General features: G+C 35.1%; 1 protein-coding gene across 1 annotated transcript in view; it reads right to left on the bottom strand.

The window, feature by feature from the left end:
* The window catches only part of EBF3 (EBF transcription factor 3), a 188,694-nt gene that overhangs the window by 54,738 nt on the left and 113,956 nt on the right, over positions 1–20,000 (bottom strand). Inside the window, exons 8-9 of the mRNA XM_029283363.1 lie at positions 8,748–8,829; positions 3,038–3,182 (exon numbers count right to left, since the gene is read on the bottom strand). Of these exons, the coding sequence (XP_029139196.1) occupies positions 3,038–3,182; positions 8,748–8,829 (227 nt within the window). The remainder of the gene's footprint in view (positions 1–3,037; positions 3,183–8,747; positions 8,830–20,000) is intronic.

The following is a 20,000-nucleotide window of genomic DNA, read 5'->3' as shown; positions in this document are numbered from 1 at the left end:
TTATTAGGTTTTCTATTTAGAGATTATTTTATAATTTGCTTCCCTGAAACTTTATTCCAAGATATTCTTATTTGGATGGATTAAGATTTAATCAGAATATATTCTTAAGAATTCATTATTAATTTTAAATGGAACCAGTAGGCCTCCAGTTGTTACAAGTATGTCACTTAGTTTCATAAATGTAATAATCTGATGGCAGGTTATAGTTCTTTGATGTCAGTTTTAAGGCTCTATTTTTTTCAGTTTCACCATAATAGTGATAATTAATAAAAAAAATTGTCTTAGACATGAGAACAACCTGGGTGCTTTTCTGAGCTTTATTCTTTAAAAGAAATGGATGAGGTTTATTTTTCTTCTATTCTAACACATAATTTTCCTTAATATAGAGATTGTCCTTATTATGCTTCTCGCATGACTTTTTACAAGTTAGTTTTTATACTACATATAAAATGAAACGGCCATGTTTTGCTTGAGATCATACTAGTAAATGTACTAATATTAGCAGAGATTGATCTAAATGATAACCTAATATTCTATAGAACTAAGCTCATAATGATGCTAGTTTTTGTCTTTCCATCATATGTCTGTCTGTCTGTCTGTCTGTCTGTCTGTCTGTCTGTCTGTCTCTCTCTCTCTTTCTCTCAGGAAGAAAAGGACTAAGACAGAATTCAGCCCTCTTAATTGTAAGCCTCATTAGTGATGGTTGCCAGGCAAATACACACCTATGAAAGAAGTAAACAATACGTCATAGATCATAATGACTCTTGTGCTTGGGGCAACCTTTAATTATTATATATTTTTTGTTCTCTCTTACCTTAGCTATTAGAGAAGAAAAACATTTTTCTTCTGCAAAGAACATTAAAATTCTGATACCTAAATTATATTTTAATTAGTTCACCATTGCATGTAATCACCATTCCTTTATGTTTTCAGTAAATCTGATTCACTATTTGTAGATTGTTGAGTTTTAATGAAAAGGCTGGTCAACTGTACAGTAGAGTCTAGTTGCCTAGCTTAAGTAGGCACATAACAATGGTATATGAAGTAAAGTGTTGATTCTTGACATAAGAAGTTCAACAACAAACAAGCAGATTGTATATCACGGCATCTAATCCATTATCATGTTTATGATCATGGCTAGCTACATTCCTAAGGGCATAAGATGGACATGAGGACACAAGTCCTATTTGCTTTTGTTCACATTGTTCAGAATCAGAAAAAGTCTCTCTCTCTTTCTCTCTCTATATAATATATCTTGGAGGTCATATCTATTTGAGATCATATGACAATAAGCTCCCATTGATAGTTTTATTTTTTGTCAATTTATTGAGTACCTTTTGAAAGTCAGAGGTTAATGTGCATCACTACATCCCCTACAATCAAAATCCATAATTTAATTATAAACAGTGTCAAGAAGTAACATGTGAAGAAATCATTTTCTGTTTGCAAATAAGCATGGCTTGAGAATTATGAAAGAATTAAACGTTGAGTTTATCCTGATTTAGGGGAATGCAAGAAGCCATTCTTCAACATTGATGAATGTAATGTAAGTACAAGGCATCTCACAGAATACAGTATCATTACACCCACATCATAACCTTTGCAATTCACCAGGATTCACTGACCCTACGTATTATTATTATTATTATTATTATTATTATTATTATTATTATTATTATTATTATTATTATTATTATTATTATTATTATTATTATTATTATTTTAAGATGCAGGGAGCATGGGACAAAGACCTCTTCTGTCACCAGTGGCAAAGACATATAGGTGAATTCAGCCTATTGATTTATAAGTCTTAAGGTAGATAAAATAGTTATTATTTGCAGGATTAATTTCTTGCGCAACTAGCTTATAACTTGACATTAGGTCAACTAATTAGACACCATGTTCTCCGTTAATGGTATTTTTGCATTTCTGTTTCAATGTTAACCAAATATTGGTTGTGATGTTTGCATCCTGAAACTGTTCTTCCCTGTTCTGAAAAGCTATAAATCTAACTTTTATTTTTCAAACAGTTGTCTCCATGTTTGTTATTTCTGTAATTTAAGCACTAGCATAGTGTATTCTAATTTTTATTGTATTGTTTCTTCTGCTGTGGAAGATCATATGTATGGCAAAAAGTGGCCTATTAATGGTATAAATAAACACCTTTTTTACCTGAAAAGAAAGCAGAATTTAATGTAATGTTTTCAACTCCCAAAGGAAGATTAAGCAAAAAAAACAACCCCTCTGATCTGTATTATCTGAAAACTATTACTACATTGTCAGTGACAACTTTTTTATTTTAAATATAAATTATTTGGGGAAAACATTATTTATTTTTCAGTAAAATGTAACACGTATTGCTTTATACTTTTAGAAATGTATCCATTATTACTCTACAGATTTGTAAGGTATCAGTAGCTCTTTCAATAAAAGTAGCTGGGATTGGATTTGGCCTTACCTAAATCCTAGATAAATATCAGATGTTAGATGCTTGAATATGCAACATGCAGTGGTTGACAGTGTTTTATTTTAGAGAATTGAAATTACTTTTCTCTTTGTACACTAACATTTTTAGGGGAAAAAAAGGATGAGGAGACATAGTGCCTTAATGTGCTGCAGTAAGGCCCAGTCCAGTGAGTGAAGTCATAGTAAATTCTTTACAAAAACTACCATTGATCATGTTTTAAGGTTCTATGCAAACTTACATGCATAATGTATATTTTTCCGATGATTTCAAAAAGCCAAAGTGAAAGAAAATCGAACTGAAACAGAAAAAGCTGATAGCAAATAAATAGAGAAGAATAGAAAATGGCTGAACATTGCAGATGTTAGATGTTATAAAGAAAGTTAAGTCAAAAGCAAATAAAGAAGGAACAACCTTGTTTTTAAAGTGGAATCAGAAAAGCTAATGCATTTTAATGGGATGAATCCGGAGGACAAAGAAACCATGATAAATAAATAAATATGGTGGTGTGCGGAAAAAAAATGGTGCAAAGAAAGCATTGCAAATTAAAAAGGCATGTAAATGTGTGCCTACCATTTTCCAGATAAGAAGGGGCCGTACCTTCTGAGGGGTCAAGGCGGCGAGCCCGCCTTCCATGTTTGGAGTTGTTGTGTACAAACATGTTGTCTGAGACAGCCAGAACATGGCCATCCACATTGACTGTTGTTGATACAACAACCTAGGGGGTAAAGAAAGAAAAGAAAGACATTTCTTTTTTGAAACATACACACTTTGAAAATGGGGTGCACCTATTGCAATAAATCTCATGCTGAAAAATATGTTTAATGTAGTATGCTATTTTTATGAACACTGTGTTATTCATAGATGCAATTCACTCTTTTTTTGGCTATTGCGGGAGATTTTTCTACACACAGTTCCCCTCCCTTCTTCAACACCCTCACGCTAATTAGAGTTTAATCTCCTATTATGCTAACAAATGAATTCAATTCTAGGAAAATATTCTTCTAGTCATTTGTTTCAGAAACACCCCTCTAACCACTCATTTTAAAAGCTACTGTTTTGATTGATCTGTTGATATATTGATTAGATAGTTTATCTAATTAAAATTTGTACACTTGAGACTGTCTTCAAATGAAGAATTGTGAGCACTCAAAGTCAAAGGGGAAAACACTTCATAAATCAGTAGCTATATGTAACTTTCTGCTGTTCTCTTCAGAAATGATCTTTAGGTCATTTTTGCTATCATATTTACAAAGCAATCTTATAAATAGCTGTTATGAGACAAGGAATTTTCAAAAATAGAAGAATTGTCTCATTTAAAGATTGAAAAGGGAAAAAAAAATGGCATTCCCTTCCACTATAATAAACATTACTATTCCTTGGCCTGGTATAATTTGACACAGGATGGTTTTAGCTTCTTCGTGCAACTCACACGGAACATTTCTTTTGCACTTTCTAGAATCTGAGAAAAAGAAATCCAGAACAGATATTGACACCTTCCTTGAGATTGTAGCTATTCTAGTGCACCATCAAAATATTCTATGGATTACTTAGCAAGGTAGAAACAGACATAAGGAGATGTTTACATCCCTTCATCTTTTTTTCTGTTTTTTTAAAAGAATATGCCTTCTTTCTGCATGCAGTACAGAAATACCCTTTCTCAGTGCTTTTTTTGTAAAAAAAAAAAAAAAAAAAAAAAAGATGCCGGAACTCACACATGTCATACAACCCGCCTTGCCTACTCTACAAAATTCCATCCAAAAAGGTGCCGTTCTGGGTGTTCTATGACAAAAAAAGCCCTGCTCTTTCTAGCTATATACAATTCTCTCACGTCAGATGAGATCTAGGAAGCCATTGGATCTTTCAAATCCAAATATTTTTCCCTTTTCCCCTCATTCAATTATCAGAATCAGATTTCATGAAAATTCTAAATTTCCATTTTTTGTCCTTCTGAGAGAGAAAAAAAGATTCACAAAATGCTATGAAAAGAACTAGAAGAAGATTAACCTATGTTAGATTTGCACATCTATGTCAGAATAATTCTGATCACCAAAATTATAAATTATTCTCCAAAGAACTTTAAGGTTCTTTGCACATGACACTAAGCTGGCAGGAATAGCCAACACCCTAGAAAAAAAGCTCAGGATCCAAAAGGTTGTTGAGCAATGGGCCCTATCTAACAAAATGAAATTTAATATAGAGAAAAGCAAGGTTTTACACCTAGGCAGGAAAAACTAAAGGTACAAGTATGGATTAGGTGAAACCTAGTGGATGATCACTTAAATATGAGCCAGTAGTATGCAGCAGCAACCAAAAAAAGTTAACATAATCCTTGGTTGTATAAACAGAGGCATAGAATTCAAAATCATGCAAAGTATTAGTACCACTTTATAAAGCTTTTGTAAGACCACACTTGGAATACTGCATCCAGTTTTGATCACCACATTACAAAAAAGAGGTTGAGACTTTGGAAAAAGTGCAGAGAACAACAACTAAGATGAATAAGGGCCCGGAGACTAAAACATATGATGAAGGTTGCAAGAATTGGGTATGGCTAGTCTAGAGAAAAGAAGGACTAGGGATAACATGTTCCAGTATTTGAGGGTCTGTCACAAAGAAGAGGGGGGCAACCTATTTACCAAAGCATCAGAAGGCAAGACAAGAAACAATGAATGGAAACTAATCAAGGAGAGAAACAATCTGGAATTAAGGAGAAACTTCCTAACAGTGAGGACAATTAACCAGTGGAACAGATTGCCTTCATAAGTTGTGGATGCTTCATCACTGAAGATTTTTCAGAAAAGACGAGACAGCCACCTGCTTGAGCAGGGGGTTGGTAGAAGACCTCCAAGGTCCCTTCCAGCTCTATTCTGATTGATTGAATGCATTCTTAATGTGCGATAACTAATGTTTTCTGCAACTGAAAACAGCATAGTGAATATGAATATCAAAAATGACTTCAGTCACTTCTAATTCAGAAAGTAGCCATAATCAACTTAATTCATATGTTGATTTATTCTACCATGACAATGATTTTTTCTTTCTTATCTTTAATTGGAACTCTTCTATTTCCAAGTTCAGAAGCACATTGACCAACTAAAAACTAAATTTAACCCTGGCTATTACTATCGCTGTGTCCACCACAGGAAAGTGATGGATAAGGCTTTCCAACTATTTCTTAGCACAAACTTTAAAATGAATACTTACAAAAATGAAAATTCTTGCATTAACATCTATCCATTAGATGTTAGGTGCCATTTTACTGTAATGATCAATTATATCATTATAATGAAAAGCCTTTCCTATTGCATTCCATATATAGACTTGTAAGATACTTTCGTATGTTGTATTTATTGTAAGGATCCTATATGTGCTTGTAAGTTACAAATCAAACTTAGAAAATTATATCAAAAACTGAGACAGAAACTCCAGTGACAACAATGTGTATAGTAGTTAAGGTTTGACTAGGTTAAGCATTTGACTAGGACCAAAAAAATCTAGATGCACCTTCAGCCATAGATACTCATAGAGAGACAAAATAAATGGAACCACACACTTATTCTCCATCCAAATACCTTACAGCAGGGGTCCCCAACCCCGGTCAGCTGCTGGCACCAGTCCATGGCCTGTAGGGAACCAGCCCGCACAAGCGGCAGGAGAGCACGCAAAGCTTCATTTGCACATGCACAGGATCTAGGCTGCATGTGCTAAACCATCCCTCCCCTACTGCTACTGCCAGCACCAGTCCATGGAACCAGAAAGATTGGGGACTGCTGCCTTACAGGATTTTTGTGAATCTGTATTGCTTGAAATTCTGGAGATAAGGTGAGATATTAATCTACTATATAAATAAATAAAAATGTTTCACTACTTCTGTACTGTCATTTCTCTAGGTTTCTGTCCTTTTTCTAATGAACTACTTATTTTTCTAGGGCTAAGATTACGAAAGGTTCTATGCATATTGACAAAATCACACATTTCTTGAAAGAAGAGAAAGGAAGAAAGGAACAACTTACAATGGTATCACAGATAAATTAACGCAATATACTTTCCCTTTGGAAACCAGTGAGTACAAGGCATCAGATGTAAATTCTTTTATATTTTCAATGTTTTAGATCACCTTTGATCCTGTTTTTTTTCCACATGCTCTAATTAGCTATCAGCTATTATAGCACCTTCTCCTGTATATTCGGCCTCCTCTGAGGCAGCCATCTGTGTTCCCCTTGAGAAAAGCCCGAGGGTGTTTCTCTAGAAGTCTGTGATTCTGCAGCCTGCACTGTTTTCTCAGGGAAAAAAAAAAGCAAAACAACCCTCCCCCCCTCCCAAAAATACACATGTACAGACTGTATTTTTGCCTTGGTTATCCATTTTAAGGGGCTCACACTGTTAACTATTTACAACATTTTAAATTTCATCCTATCTATAGCTCGCGGTTTTTAGCTTTCGTGAGTTATAAGATGATTCATACCCCACATAAAGTTTAAAATGTTTTTAGGACTGAATTGTCAAAACAGTTGTCCATAGAATGAAACATATTTAAGTATAGTTCTAAACCAGGTTTTTGCCTCATTTATGCACTACAAATATATCAGTGAGTACCAATATGGGGGGAAGAGGGTGTTGTCCACGAAAGTATATTTATATTCTCTTTAGTTTTATTTGATTGGCTCATTTTTGCCGTGCTTCTAATGAAAACGCTGACACACATATTTTTAAAACAGGTTTAAAATCTTGTTTAAGACCTGACATCCTGTTAAATCTACTTAAACATTGTAAGAAGTCGGCTTATTATCTACGGAAGCTGAACTTTCTAGGAGTTCTGTTACCAGCTACATGATTACTTATGACTGGTGAGACAAGTGGGTATTTCTATTAATTCCAGGTTTTAAGCTCAGGTAATGCAAATTTCAAAGACTTTATCGGTCCTTTAAAATGTATTTTGTAAGTCTACCAATTGGAAAAAAGTAAAAGAAAAATCTTCAGTTAGAACTGCACTTAACACAAGTAGTCTTCTCTTAATGACTAGCCACTGAATGACCATTCAAAGTTATGACAGCCTTGGAAAGGATGCTTTACAAGCTGTACAGCATTTCCAACTATTGTAAAATGTTGCACTGTCCCTCCCTGTGGTCATGTGATCACATGCCAGATCCAGCTCACATTTATAACCAATTGCAATATCCTGTGGTCATATGATCATAGTTTGCAACTCTGGTGCCATTTTTCATCAAACGCTCATTGCATATGCTGGATTATCTTAATAATATGTGGTTCAATTAACTACCATGGTGACTTACTTTATGACAGTTGTAAAAATGGTCATAAAATCAAATCAGGTCATGTGGTGGCAAGCATATCAACTGACCTGAATTATAACCAAAATTCCAAGGGTTTTCCTAAATCAAGGACCATCTGTATGTTTCATTTTATGGATAATTGTACTGACAATTCAACCCTACAAGCACTTTATGTCTTTCAATGGATCGTTATTGTCAATGATACATGAACTTAAGATGCATGAAATTGAGGACTTCATGAAGTTATTTTTAAGTGTTGCTTTTTTATTTCCTACACAGGTATTTATGGTAGAATGAATCATTTTATTGAATTGGGAAACTATGCATATCTACCCTCCGCTATAGCCTTTAATAATGCTGTTATTCTATTATGTTATTTTTAACATGTTTCTTAATTGCTCCCATTTCGTGAAAGTAATTATCTATTAAGGCATAAACTGTTCTATAGTAGTTTGGATTAACCAAGGTAGATTTGGAAAACAATTCTACTTCTCCCATATTAATATTAAAAATATATACTACATAAAAATTACAGTGATGAATCCAACTTTCAAGCAATTCTTTTTCTACAGAAATTATATTTTATTACAATTTTTTGTGAAGAATACAGTAATTCAATAGCATAGAGAAAGTTCTGAAGGTAGGAAAATTATTATCAGATATTTCCAAGTTCTTTTTTTCTTTTTTCTTTTTTCTTTTTGCAAGGAGAAACAGTCCTGCTTAGGTCTATTCAGATCATTATAAGAGAAATAACTAAAACAGGAATTGGAAGAACAAGGCAAAGTTTCTGTTTCACTCCTGAAGGAGAACTGAAAATATAACTTGCAATTAAATTAGACAAATAATGACATGCCTTGGTTAAATTTGCTGCTTTGAATGTTCTTTCTAAAGAAGAAATAGTACTGAAATAATATAATAGGCTTTCCCTCTGTAAAAATCCTTACAAATTGTCTGTATGTAATTTTAATTCTTTTTTAAAACAGTACCTGGAATCTTCGCATATCTCGTGGGTTGCCTGCATTCTTCAAACAGTTTTGATTGCACTTGAGGAAAAACTTTAGAAAAAATCTACAAAAATACAAAATTAGAATTCGTTAGAAAAATCAGGCATTAAGAATAAATGTTTAAGCATGTAATATGTTGTTGCTACAAATTGCAAGTGATGGATAGCTGAAAATATGACTCATTTTATTACTGCAAAGTAGTAATATATCTAAGCTGAAGGTTTTTCTTATAGCAACAATATATATGAACTTCCTATATTTGAGCAAAATATATTTGGCCATCCAAAAGTGCAATTCAGTGCAAACCTATTTAATAATATTAATGTTGCAATCCTAATAATGTTTATTCAGGTGTATTCATGATTCAGATTTCAGAATATCTACAATTTTATACCTCCTTATTCAAGAATATGTTTCACAAAATTCAGCAACATTAATTTTATCTGAAATATATTGTATTAGTATAGAAACAGAAACCAACATAAAATGAATGGCTGGGGTACTTTACATTATTACAGGGTATTACAATTTTCTACATGCTTTAGTAAAGAAGAATTATAGATGGTCCAATTGGCTGCATAGTATGAAATCTGCTTCCTGAAACATGTGGAAAAATGAATTTAGTTTATTTCATTTCATTCAGAATGGGTTTATCCCTATGAAGAAGTCTCCAAAATCTCAGCATTCAAAGTTCAAGGTAAAACAAACAAATGAACAATTTTTTTCATTTATAATCACTTTAGCAATTCCTGATGAAGAAGGCAGCTTGAAAACTGGTGTTTTTTTATAACCCTGAATGCCAGCTAAATCCTAACACAGTAGATCAAGAAACAAATTGTGCTACTACAACACAATCACAGAAAATGCCTAATGGAATTCTCCAGTAAGAAATATAGGCATGTTGATTTCCTGGGATTCTCTACAATATACACAGCATTTAATTGTTTATGAATCCCCTTCCCCTCCCACATTTGTCTGAATAAATCCATGAGTTGTATCACATTCATAGTAGAGCTATTGAAGAAGGTAAGTGGACAGCCACTGAAATGTTTTTGACATATCTATACTCATAAAATCTGAGCATCAAAACTTGATGCATTTGGACAATCCCTGGGGAGAAAGTCCCAACTCTTTAAATGGCCATAAACAAATGCTATCATCTAATCCAAACCAGGGTGAGGCTGATCTAGTAAGACCCAATAGTCATTCCTAGAAAATACTGGAAGGGAAAACCATGGAAACATGAGTGAGACATTTTAAAAGACAAGAGCCAATTTGGTGTAGCAATTAAGGCATCAGGCTAGAAACTTAGATGCTATGAGTTCTAGTCCCACCTTAAATGTGAAACTAGCCGGGTGACCTTGGGACAGTTATTGTTTCTTAGTCCTAGGAAGGAGACCATGGCAAACCACTTCCAAAATCTCCCCCCCCCCAATGGCAGTGACTTGCCCAGGCAGTCACTAGCAGTCAACACAGATTTGAAGGTACAATGAATGAATGAATGAATGAATGAATGAATGAATGAATGAATGAATGAATGAATGAATGAATGAATGTGAAAGGCAGTATGTTTGCAAGATTTTCAGCCTTGATCTTGATAGCCTCCAGAAATAGGGAGGAAAGGGTCCTGTACCAGGCTCACAGGATGATATTATTATTATTTGTAACAGAACAGAATAACAGAGTTGGAAGGGACCTTGTAGGTCTTCTAGTCCAATCCCCTGCTCAAGCAGGAGTCCCTATCCCATTTCAGAGAGGTGGCTCTCCAGTCTCTTCTTAAAAGCCTCCAGTGATGGAGTGTCCATGATTTTTGAATGCAACCTGTTACACTAGTTAATTGTTCTAACTATCAGAAAATGTCTTCTTATTTCTAGATTGGTTCTCTCCTTGGTTAGTTTCCAACCACTGCTTCTTTTATTATTATTATTATTATTATTATTATTATTATTATTATTATTATTATTATTATTATTATCATTATCATTATCATTATCATTATCATTATTATTATTATATTATTATTATATTATTATTATTATATTATTATCATTAGTAGTAGTAGTAGTAGTAATAGTAGTAGTAGTAGTAGTATTGGTATTCCAATGTCTTTCCTTGAAATCAAGTTCCTGGCCTGAAGAGTAGCAGAAGGAGTACCAGTGAGTCCAACATCTGGCAGTAGCACAGTTGGCAAGTAAGTAAAAAGATCTGTACAGTGGTACTTTGAAACTCATCAACTTTTGTACTCAACACATTTTAATGTGAAAAATTTTCTCTGGTACTCATCATTTATTTGCTACTCAATACACAAGCTAGAACATGTTGGTGTCTATTGCCTTGGGACTCACTACATTATTCCTTATGGGAAAACTTTGTTGGTACTCATTGTTTTTGGTACTCATTGCATCTCCTGGAACCAATTAACAATGAGTACCAAGGTACCACTGTAGTTGCTATATCTATTCTTGGGGAAGCCACCATCTCTCCTTTCACTTCCTTTTACTGGGGTAGATCATTTAGAAAGTATAGTTTTCTTAAGCAACTCCATCTGTTGATATTCCATCTGGGGACCATGAATAGATTGAAGAAGAGCTGAGAGAGTCTTAAACAAGTTCTGATACATGTTAGCAAGATGAAAAAACCTGGAGTAACCATAGTACTTTCAGCATCTGCCACTGTAAGAGATTTTCTTTAAAAAGAGATTTTCAAGCAGGATGATTCATTGCTTACTAAAGAGGAGGAAAATTTGCTTTCAGAATGCTGATATTTGCAGAAGGAGTCTTCACAAAAATAAGGACATAACCAGAAGATACAATATCTAATTTTCTGTGAGATTTTGGATACTATTTTATATGAACTCTTAGGATAATAGATTCAACAAACACTTGTCTCCAATCCAGAGGGAATTTCTACAATGAAATTCCTACATTTCATGTAGGAATTTCTACATATGATCTTTAATAAAGCTAACATTCAAAATAGTATATACAATCAAGTGTTTGCCTCTTTTATCAATTCTTTTCAGCTAAATTTGTAAAAGTAGATATGATAGTTATATACTAAGATGGGATCCATTTTGTTTCTTTTGTTTTTTAATAGATTGAATAAAGACTAGATTATTTCTTCATCTGAACATCTATTAAAGAGTATTGAAGAAGCGCAACAGCCTACATAGTCCTAATAATAATTAAAAACAACACAGACAATTCACTTAAAAAAGGAAATGTAAGGAATACATTCAGTGATATATCTTATTTGATATATCAAATCAAGACACTTAGACAATTAAATACAGTTAAGTATTGTGTGTTCTTAGAGCAGTTTTCTAAAACGTGGTATGTTATTTTTCGATTTAAAAAGTCAAATATCTCTAAGGACTATAATTGAGCATGAAGTATCTATTCCATCACTGAGTTGTAGCATTTCATAAACTTTTAAAAAATGTGTTAGGAAGAGAAGGAATCATACAAATCAACTGGGCTTTTTGATCTTGAGTTCTTATTCAATGACCAAGAAAAAAAGTTTTTTGAATACATATAGCAATCCAGGCTTAGAAGGGAATTCCTTATCTTTTGAAATCATATAAACATGTCAGTGTCTATGAGAATTCATATTGATTTCCTTCATTTGATGCTAATATTCAGAGGGGAAAAATAAATATGATGAACTTTAATCCTATCTCAGTTCTGCCCACACCCTGTCTTTTCTGCAGGTTTTGTAAGGAAGATGAATATTGAGAATAATGTGAAAATCATTTATTGGAGAAGAGAAAACTTAGAAAACTTAGAAAACTCTATGGAACTGTAAGAAGATACACTGTGGTTCTTTCTCCCTTTGCCTGTTGTTTACTCACATTGGGAAAGATGTTTGTTTCTGAGTCCTATCTTTCTTAGAGAAATCTTTTGTTTGAAAATTATTAAGTTTCTGCTCAAATGCCACCTGTTGATCTACTTCTTTGTCTTTTTCTTGCCCTATCATTTGCTAAGTAGAGTTCTAATAAGAATAATAAAAAATGGGAAGAACTTTAGCTAAAGAACATGCAGCTGCAACTTCACATTGCTGTGAACAGATCATCATAATTTATTCATTAATTACAATATGTTATTATGGGCTATCAAATGGGTGTCAGCACTTAGTGATTAACTAGACAGATTTGCCATGTACCAATTTTCACAGAAATGGTTGAAATATGAAACTTATTATAGAAATTAGAAAAATATGCAGGACAGTGAATGTAATTTATGAAAGGCTGAGGTCAAAAACCTTTGGAAGAAGATAGATTATTAAGAGAAAGGGAGCTTCCTCTTATTTTAATTAATAATTTCTAAATCATTATTTTACACTTATCTTGAATAAAACCCTACACATCTTGCCATATTCTGAAAAGGAAATTAAGAATAGAATTAGGATGCTCAAGATGAAATACCTTTTTTCACCCAAACTCTCTTATAAAGTTTAGGAAAGAAAATAAATTTCCATGCTCAATATTATATATTCATTTTCCAGGATAAGTACTTGGGACTGGAACTTCCAGGACTCTGGGATCGTCGTACATGGCAATCATGTAACCATTGGGGGTACATGCTAGTTTCCAAATACCCAAATTTCAACCATGTGACTACAGAGATCTTGACATGGTCATACGTTTGAGAACCAGCCATAAGTCACTTTTTTCCAACGCCATTGTAACTCATGAAACAAATTGGTCATAAGGCAAGAATTACCTGAACCACATGTAGCCCAGTAGCTGCTCTCCCACTAAAGCAGGGGTATCAAACTGGTGGCCCACGGGCCAGGTGCGTCATGTACAGGCCACGCCCACCCCAGCTCCACAAAGCAAAACCGATCATGATACATCATGATACATCACATGATGCGATCGAGTTTGACACCCATGCACTAATGGTTCACATTTCAAGAATTGTTTTGCCTTAAGAATTTCCTTCATAGTGGTATGTTTTATTCAATAGTGCCTTCTCCATGTGAAAAATTAAGCTTGGCCACCTACTATTTCTCTTGAGAAACAGCTTCGTTTAAAATAATTGTACCTAATCATATTCTGTCTACATGATCTGTTGCTCTAAAGAAAAAAAACCTGTAGAAGAAAATGACTAAATACTTTGTGTAAGTGTAAAGTAATCATATATTATAAATCTGAGAGCGAAAACAAAATAAATCTTCAAACTATTAATAATGACTTTGATTTGGGAGCAGTCAAATAGATAAATTGAACTAAAGACAAAAATGACCCAAGGTGTCATTTATATTGTATATATAAAATATTACATATAATTTTTGTACATGATCTATATAATCCTGGCACCAGCAGAAAACGCTGCAATAAAAACATGGGCACTGAGTATCTGTTCACTCTGATGAAGAAGGGGAAAAAAAGTTAAGATGTGTAATTATAATGATTTATGCAATCATTCTTTTCTTCTGACACTTCCATCCCTTTCATAGTGATGGAGTTAGCTGATTTGTAAATGTATTTTCATTGTTCCATAAATTCTGTCTCTCTTATTTTGAATTAGAACTATACTTTCTGGCTGAAGCTAGTAGATACAGAGAGTTCCCCTGCACTATTGAATTTTTGAGATGATCCTTTTAATAAATGAGTTGTATATTTCAAAAGAAATAAAACATATATAGCTCTACGAGATAGTTGGACAGGTGCAGTGAATTTTTGTTACCTTGCACAAGATACATGGATGGCTTAAATATATTCTTTTTCTAATTCTGAAACTCTTAATTTTTTTAATTGCCTGTCTCTGAACCTTTTTAATTTTTTTCTTGGTCTGGGTGCTCCAGTGCTGATTTTATCCATGTAAAAAAGAGTGACAACAACTAAAAGCACAATTGTAATTAACTAAAGAAGGGGAAAAGGCAAGACCACCTCAAAAAATAAATAAAAACCAATCTGGATGCTCAGAAAACAGAGAAAATATGAAAAATAAAAGACTCATAAGTGAGCAGTGTGATGTGACCCTCAGAATGACAAATGCAATTAGAGACTTTACCAACAAAACTTTTTATTTTTATTTTATTCAAAGAGATTTACAAAGGTGATTCTGGTGCCTAACAAAAATGTTAAAAATGCAATATAAAAACAATATAAACAATAAACTTCACAGTCAACCAAAACACAAAGTGGCTGTTGAAGACACCGTTCAGCAACACTGTGGGCTCAGTTACTTCCGCAACCACCTTGTCCGGAAAACAGCCAAATCTTAAAGGCTTTCTAAAAAGTGAGCAGAGATGAGACCTAACTAATCTTGGATAGTACAGCAGAACCACAGCAAAGGCACAATTCCTAGTTCCTGCCTGATTGACAGGACTCAGAGCTTGCCTTGCTGCCCAACCTAATGGGAGAGTTAGTAACAATGGGAGTAAGTGGTCACTGAAACACAATAGAATTTATTTATTTACATTCCCAAACCAATAAAATGCAAAATTCAAAATTCAGAAATCTCAATAAAACAGAAGGTATTAATAAATGAGAAGAGGATATCACCCAGCTTCTGCATCCCATAGCTACTGCAAGAAACTTGGCAACCTTGTAAGACTGTAATTTCAGAAAGAAGCCTAAAATGTCTGATAATTAGGTTCATGAGTGCCAGATGCCATGGCGACACAAGAGGCAGTGTAGCAAACAGTTACTGACCTTACTCTGTATCTGAGCAGAAGCCCATATGATTGTTATGTGGGAGACTAGTATATTTGCCCACAGTCTTTAAAATAGATGAAAATTTGAAACGAGGTAAAAAATCTCCTTATGTGACACATTCATGATGTTGTAGAAGTAGCTACATCAGTGGTGGTGAACCTATGGCACACGTGCCAGAGGCGGCACTCACAGCCCTCTCTGTGGGCACATGTGCCATTTCCCCAGCCTTGCCTTCCCCCACGACCCCCTCCTCTCCAGCAACCCCTCTGGAGGAGAGTCACCCCCAAGAGTGGCCCACGTGGAGCAGCGCAGCCAAGGACATGGTAGCCAGGCAGTGTAGACAAGACTCTGCCCTCATGCCCCATCGCGCACAGTTGATGCTGCGGGGTGCGGGCAAAGGGCATGGCCGCCATAGTGCTGCTGGGCTGCCTGGGCGATCTGTGGCAGGCCCTGGAAATGGTGAGTGGCCCTGTGGGCAGGCAGGGCGGCGGGCGGGGTGGGGGAGGAACGGGGGCGGGGCCAGGTTTTGGGTAATCGGTTTCTAAAAGGTTCGCCATCACTGAGCTACATCATTTCCAAATTATGGTGAAAACTACTTTATGTAGGTCTGATCAGATCCCAACTCAACTATTGTGTTTAATTTGGTTATCATATATTAAGGAGTCAGAGAAACTGGAAAAGATGCAGGTATAATAAGGATGATCAGGCCTTGAAATGAGAATTATGGAACTGGATAAGTTTATCAGAGAAAAGATGACTGAGGAGAGATGTGATAGTACCTTTAAATCCATAAGGGGTATAATAAATAAGAAAGTTAGTATAAGACCAAGAATAAACTTAAATTATATCAAGACTGGTTCAAGTTTAATGTTAAGACAATTCACTAAAAATAAGAATAGTTTGCCAGAAGAACCAAGGTCAAGGGAAGTGATAAGTTTTCCATCATTAGATATATTCAAGCAGAAGCTGAACAGTTTTTCATCAGAGATACCTTAATTTGGATTTCTGCACTGAGTATGATAGTGAACTTAATGGACATTTTTAACTTAACCAGGTCATGGTTAAGATGGTGCAGTTTTATAGTGTCATTATGCCATCATGAATTCAAGTCTACACTTAAATATCTCCATGCTTCATGTCCACTTAGAGCACAAACAACGTCTTATGGATTACTGAAATAAGTACGAAAGCATGACAGAATAATAAAATCACAGGTTTATGATTCTTTCATGCTTTCATACTTATTTCAGTAATCCATAAGATGTTGTTTGTGCTGTAAGTGGACATGAAGACATAGAGATATTTAAGTGTAGTCTTAAATTCATGATAGCATAATGACACCATATAACTGCACCATTTTAACCATGGCCTGGTCAAGTTGTTAATCCAAATCTCCCCCAGTCCAGAAAAGAAAGGTGAGATTTTATTATAGTTAATATCCAAAATTACATTTTGATTTCATTAGCTAATATAATAAGAGTTCAGAAATCTGGTTACTTGGAATTACCTTCAGTTTAATTTTGTGAGCTGATATAGCTAGAGTTTGGAAATTTGGTTACAATTCAGATGCTCCCTTTTTTCTATTTATTCTATATCGGTGATGGCAAACCTTTTAGAGACCGAGTGCACAAACCGCAACCCAAAACCCACTTATTTATCGCAAAGTGCCAGGGCTGCATCAACATTGTGGTGCCCTTGGGAGGCATTAGGGGGCATGGCCCACTGGTTGGGTGTGGCTGCGGTGGTCATGGCAGACTGGGTGGGCATGGCTGGGGTGGGCATGGCCACCTCGATGTTGTTCATGGGGGGGACGCCTGTGGGGGCTGGGCAGGACTGGGGGAGATCCAGGGGGTCTTGTGGGTGGGATGGTGGGCAGGGTTTTCCTGCAGGATGAGGCAGGGGGTACAGTGGGGGTGCCATTGCTGCAGGGCAAGGCAAGGCGAGGCAGGGGCGGTTGCTGCCTGACACCATCGGGCCCCACACACAGAGGCCAGCAAGCATGGGGGAGTGCTCTACCACATCTATTCGAGCTTGCTAGCTGGCCACTTCGCCTCCTTTGTGCTGGGTGGGGCTGTTGCTCTGGGCACCAGCAGCAGCCTAATGGACCTGCGTGAGATGCTGGTGGCGGCGGACATGCCCACAGAGAGGGCTCTGAGTGTCACCTCTGGCACACGTGCCATAGGTTCGCCATCACTGTCCTATATCAAAAGTGCTTTAAGCATAATTATCTTCTGTCTCATTCTAATATCCTCCAACACACAAACTGTAAAAGTCTGTTTCATGTAAAATGAAATAATGAGCTGCAGTGTGGTTATATCAGTTTATATTTTTACTGCCATTTTACAATAGCTGAAGCTTCAATTTATCATTAAATTAAAATGCACTCTAATTAGAATATAGTAAAAAGGAAGGAATTTGATAAAGAATATATTTTGAACTCATTTCAAGTCACCACCATTATTGTTTTCATAGTGCTTGAAACAACACAATTAACAGTGCTACACTCACTTTCTCTTTCACACGCCCAAACTCATCACCAACCTAAAAGCCCAAGATTTATAAAGTTTGAATTAAATGGGATGCTAATAGTCCCACTATAAAGACATTATAAAATCTTCGGTTAAGTTCTCCTGTTTTAGAACAAAATGGACTAAGAGGTGCATCAATGCTGTGCAGGAATAGAGGTTGCTGTGCAGAAATTGAAATGTTGCTGACTTCTCCATTCTAAGCTTCCCATACATGTGGCCCAACATAGAACATCAAAAACCTGGCCTCTGTTTTCCATTACAAAAATATACTAACATTTTATTTATTTTTCACATTTCTGAACCATCCCTCTCTGTCAAAGAGGGACATACACAGATGGGCAACACCTATTGTATGTACCCATCCTGATTAGATCCTCAATATACACACATACTCATGCCACAAATTACTTCACAACACAGAAGAAAATACAGATGCCTCCTATGGCCACTATGGAAAGAAATCAAGATGCCAAGCTTCTTGCAATATCTGTAGGCAGTTTCATAGACATTCTTATGGTTTTAGTTATACAAGAGGACTAATGGGTTGAAATGGGCGATGAGATGGCCACAAATAATTTTCTAAATCACAGATATGGTAGCCCTAATAGAAGAACTGCGTTTAAATAGCTGACTGTTTAAATACAGAACTAAGTAAGGACAAATTTTTGTACCTCCTCTGGAGGATGTCTTGTCAAAAGGGGGGGAAATCAATTTTACGCTCAGAAGGATTTTGAGAACTTCATAGGCTTTTTTAAAAATCAACTATTTTGACATTAGGCTTCTTGATTTCCCTTTGAACATATTGCTGAAGAAAGGGCACAAGACCTCTTAATTAAACTGCATTATCTATGACAAGGATTCATTATTTTGAAATCAAAATTACATCTTTTATTAACTCAACTCACCTATATATTTAGCTCACAATACCTCTTAACACCCATCTGCTATCAGTGTACATTGAGTCACTTGATATTCCACCCACCAATTTTTCCTAACAACCACTGTGCAATTAAATTCAACACGTTCTGTTGCGAGGTAAATTAGGCACACCTGCGGCCAGACTTCATTTGAACTGCATCAGAAAAGGACCTAACAAGGTGAGAGCACACCACAAAGTTATAGTCCTGTCAAGCAATTAGGTTTTCACTTCTGGGACATCCGCACAGTGCAATTATGCTACACATTACAACCTGGCTAATCTTCTGAACAAATGTCATGTCTCAGAGAAGGTAGTAAAAGCAGTTCATCTGCAAATGTGTCTGAGCTTAAGCCTTATGCACATAGCAATCTAGAGGAGACATTTGTGATCCCGGGAATAATTCTCCACTGTTTTTTTCCCCCTCACACTCCACTCCACCTCACATAATTAACCTGGCTAAAGTCTTCTTCACGTTGTGAGGTTTTCTGAGAAAGTAAAAAGATTAAAATTATGGCAATTTTACTTTTAAATTTATGTATGACAACTGGAATTTCAAAATTCTAAATACTGGATAAATTAAATTGAGCTGGGTTTTGGTTTTGGTTTTGGTTTTAATTTTATGCCAAAATGCAAATCTCATTTGGTGATACAGGGTTTTTGAAGAAAAATTGCCTAGGATGAAATTCAAAAGCATATTAATGAAAGGGTTTTTTTGACAATTTGTTATCTAGGTAACCTCTGAATCATATTATCGGGGCATAGGTACCCCACAGGATATAGAATGTAATATTTTATATAAATGATAAAATCTGCAAAAATCTGTACAAACTATGGAGATTTTTGCGGTGGAGTAATATCTAAAAATAAATAAGTTACCTAACATTGATTTAATCTTTATTTAATCGAATTACAAGAAATGTTTAACCCAACACAGTAACTAACATTAAAATTGCTTGGCTTACACATTAAATATTGTATTTGATTTAAAAATATGGCATTGCATTTCACTTATGAAATTGTATAAAGAAAAACATCTTTTGAGTTGCATGAGCATCTGTGTGCATACCTAAAACAATTCTTCTTTAAGTTGGTTTTCTTAAGTAATATCCAATAAACACTTATCT

Source organism: Protobothrops mucrosquamatus, unplaced genomic scaffold (assembly GCF_001527695.2).
Source record: "Protobothrops mucrosquamatus isolate PMUCROS unplaced genomic scaffold, P.Mucros_1.0 scaffold62, whole genome shotgun sequence".
In the NCBI taxonomy this organism is placed as follows: Eukaryota; Metazoa; Chordata; class Lepidosauria; order Squamata; family Viperidae; genus Protobothrops; species Protobothrops mucrosquamatus.
Note: the sequence above shows the minus strand (reverse complement) of the source record. Positions and strands in the feature narration are given on the sequence as shown.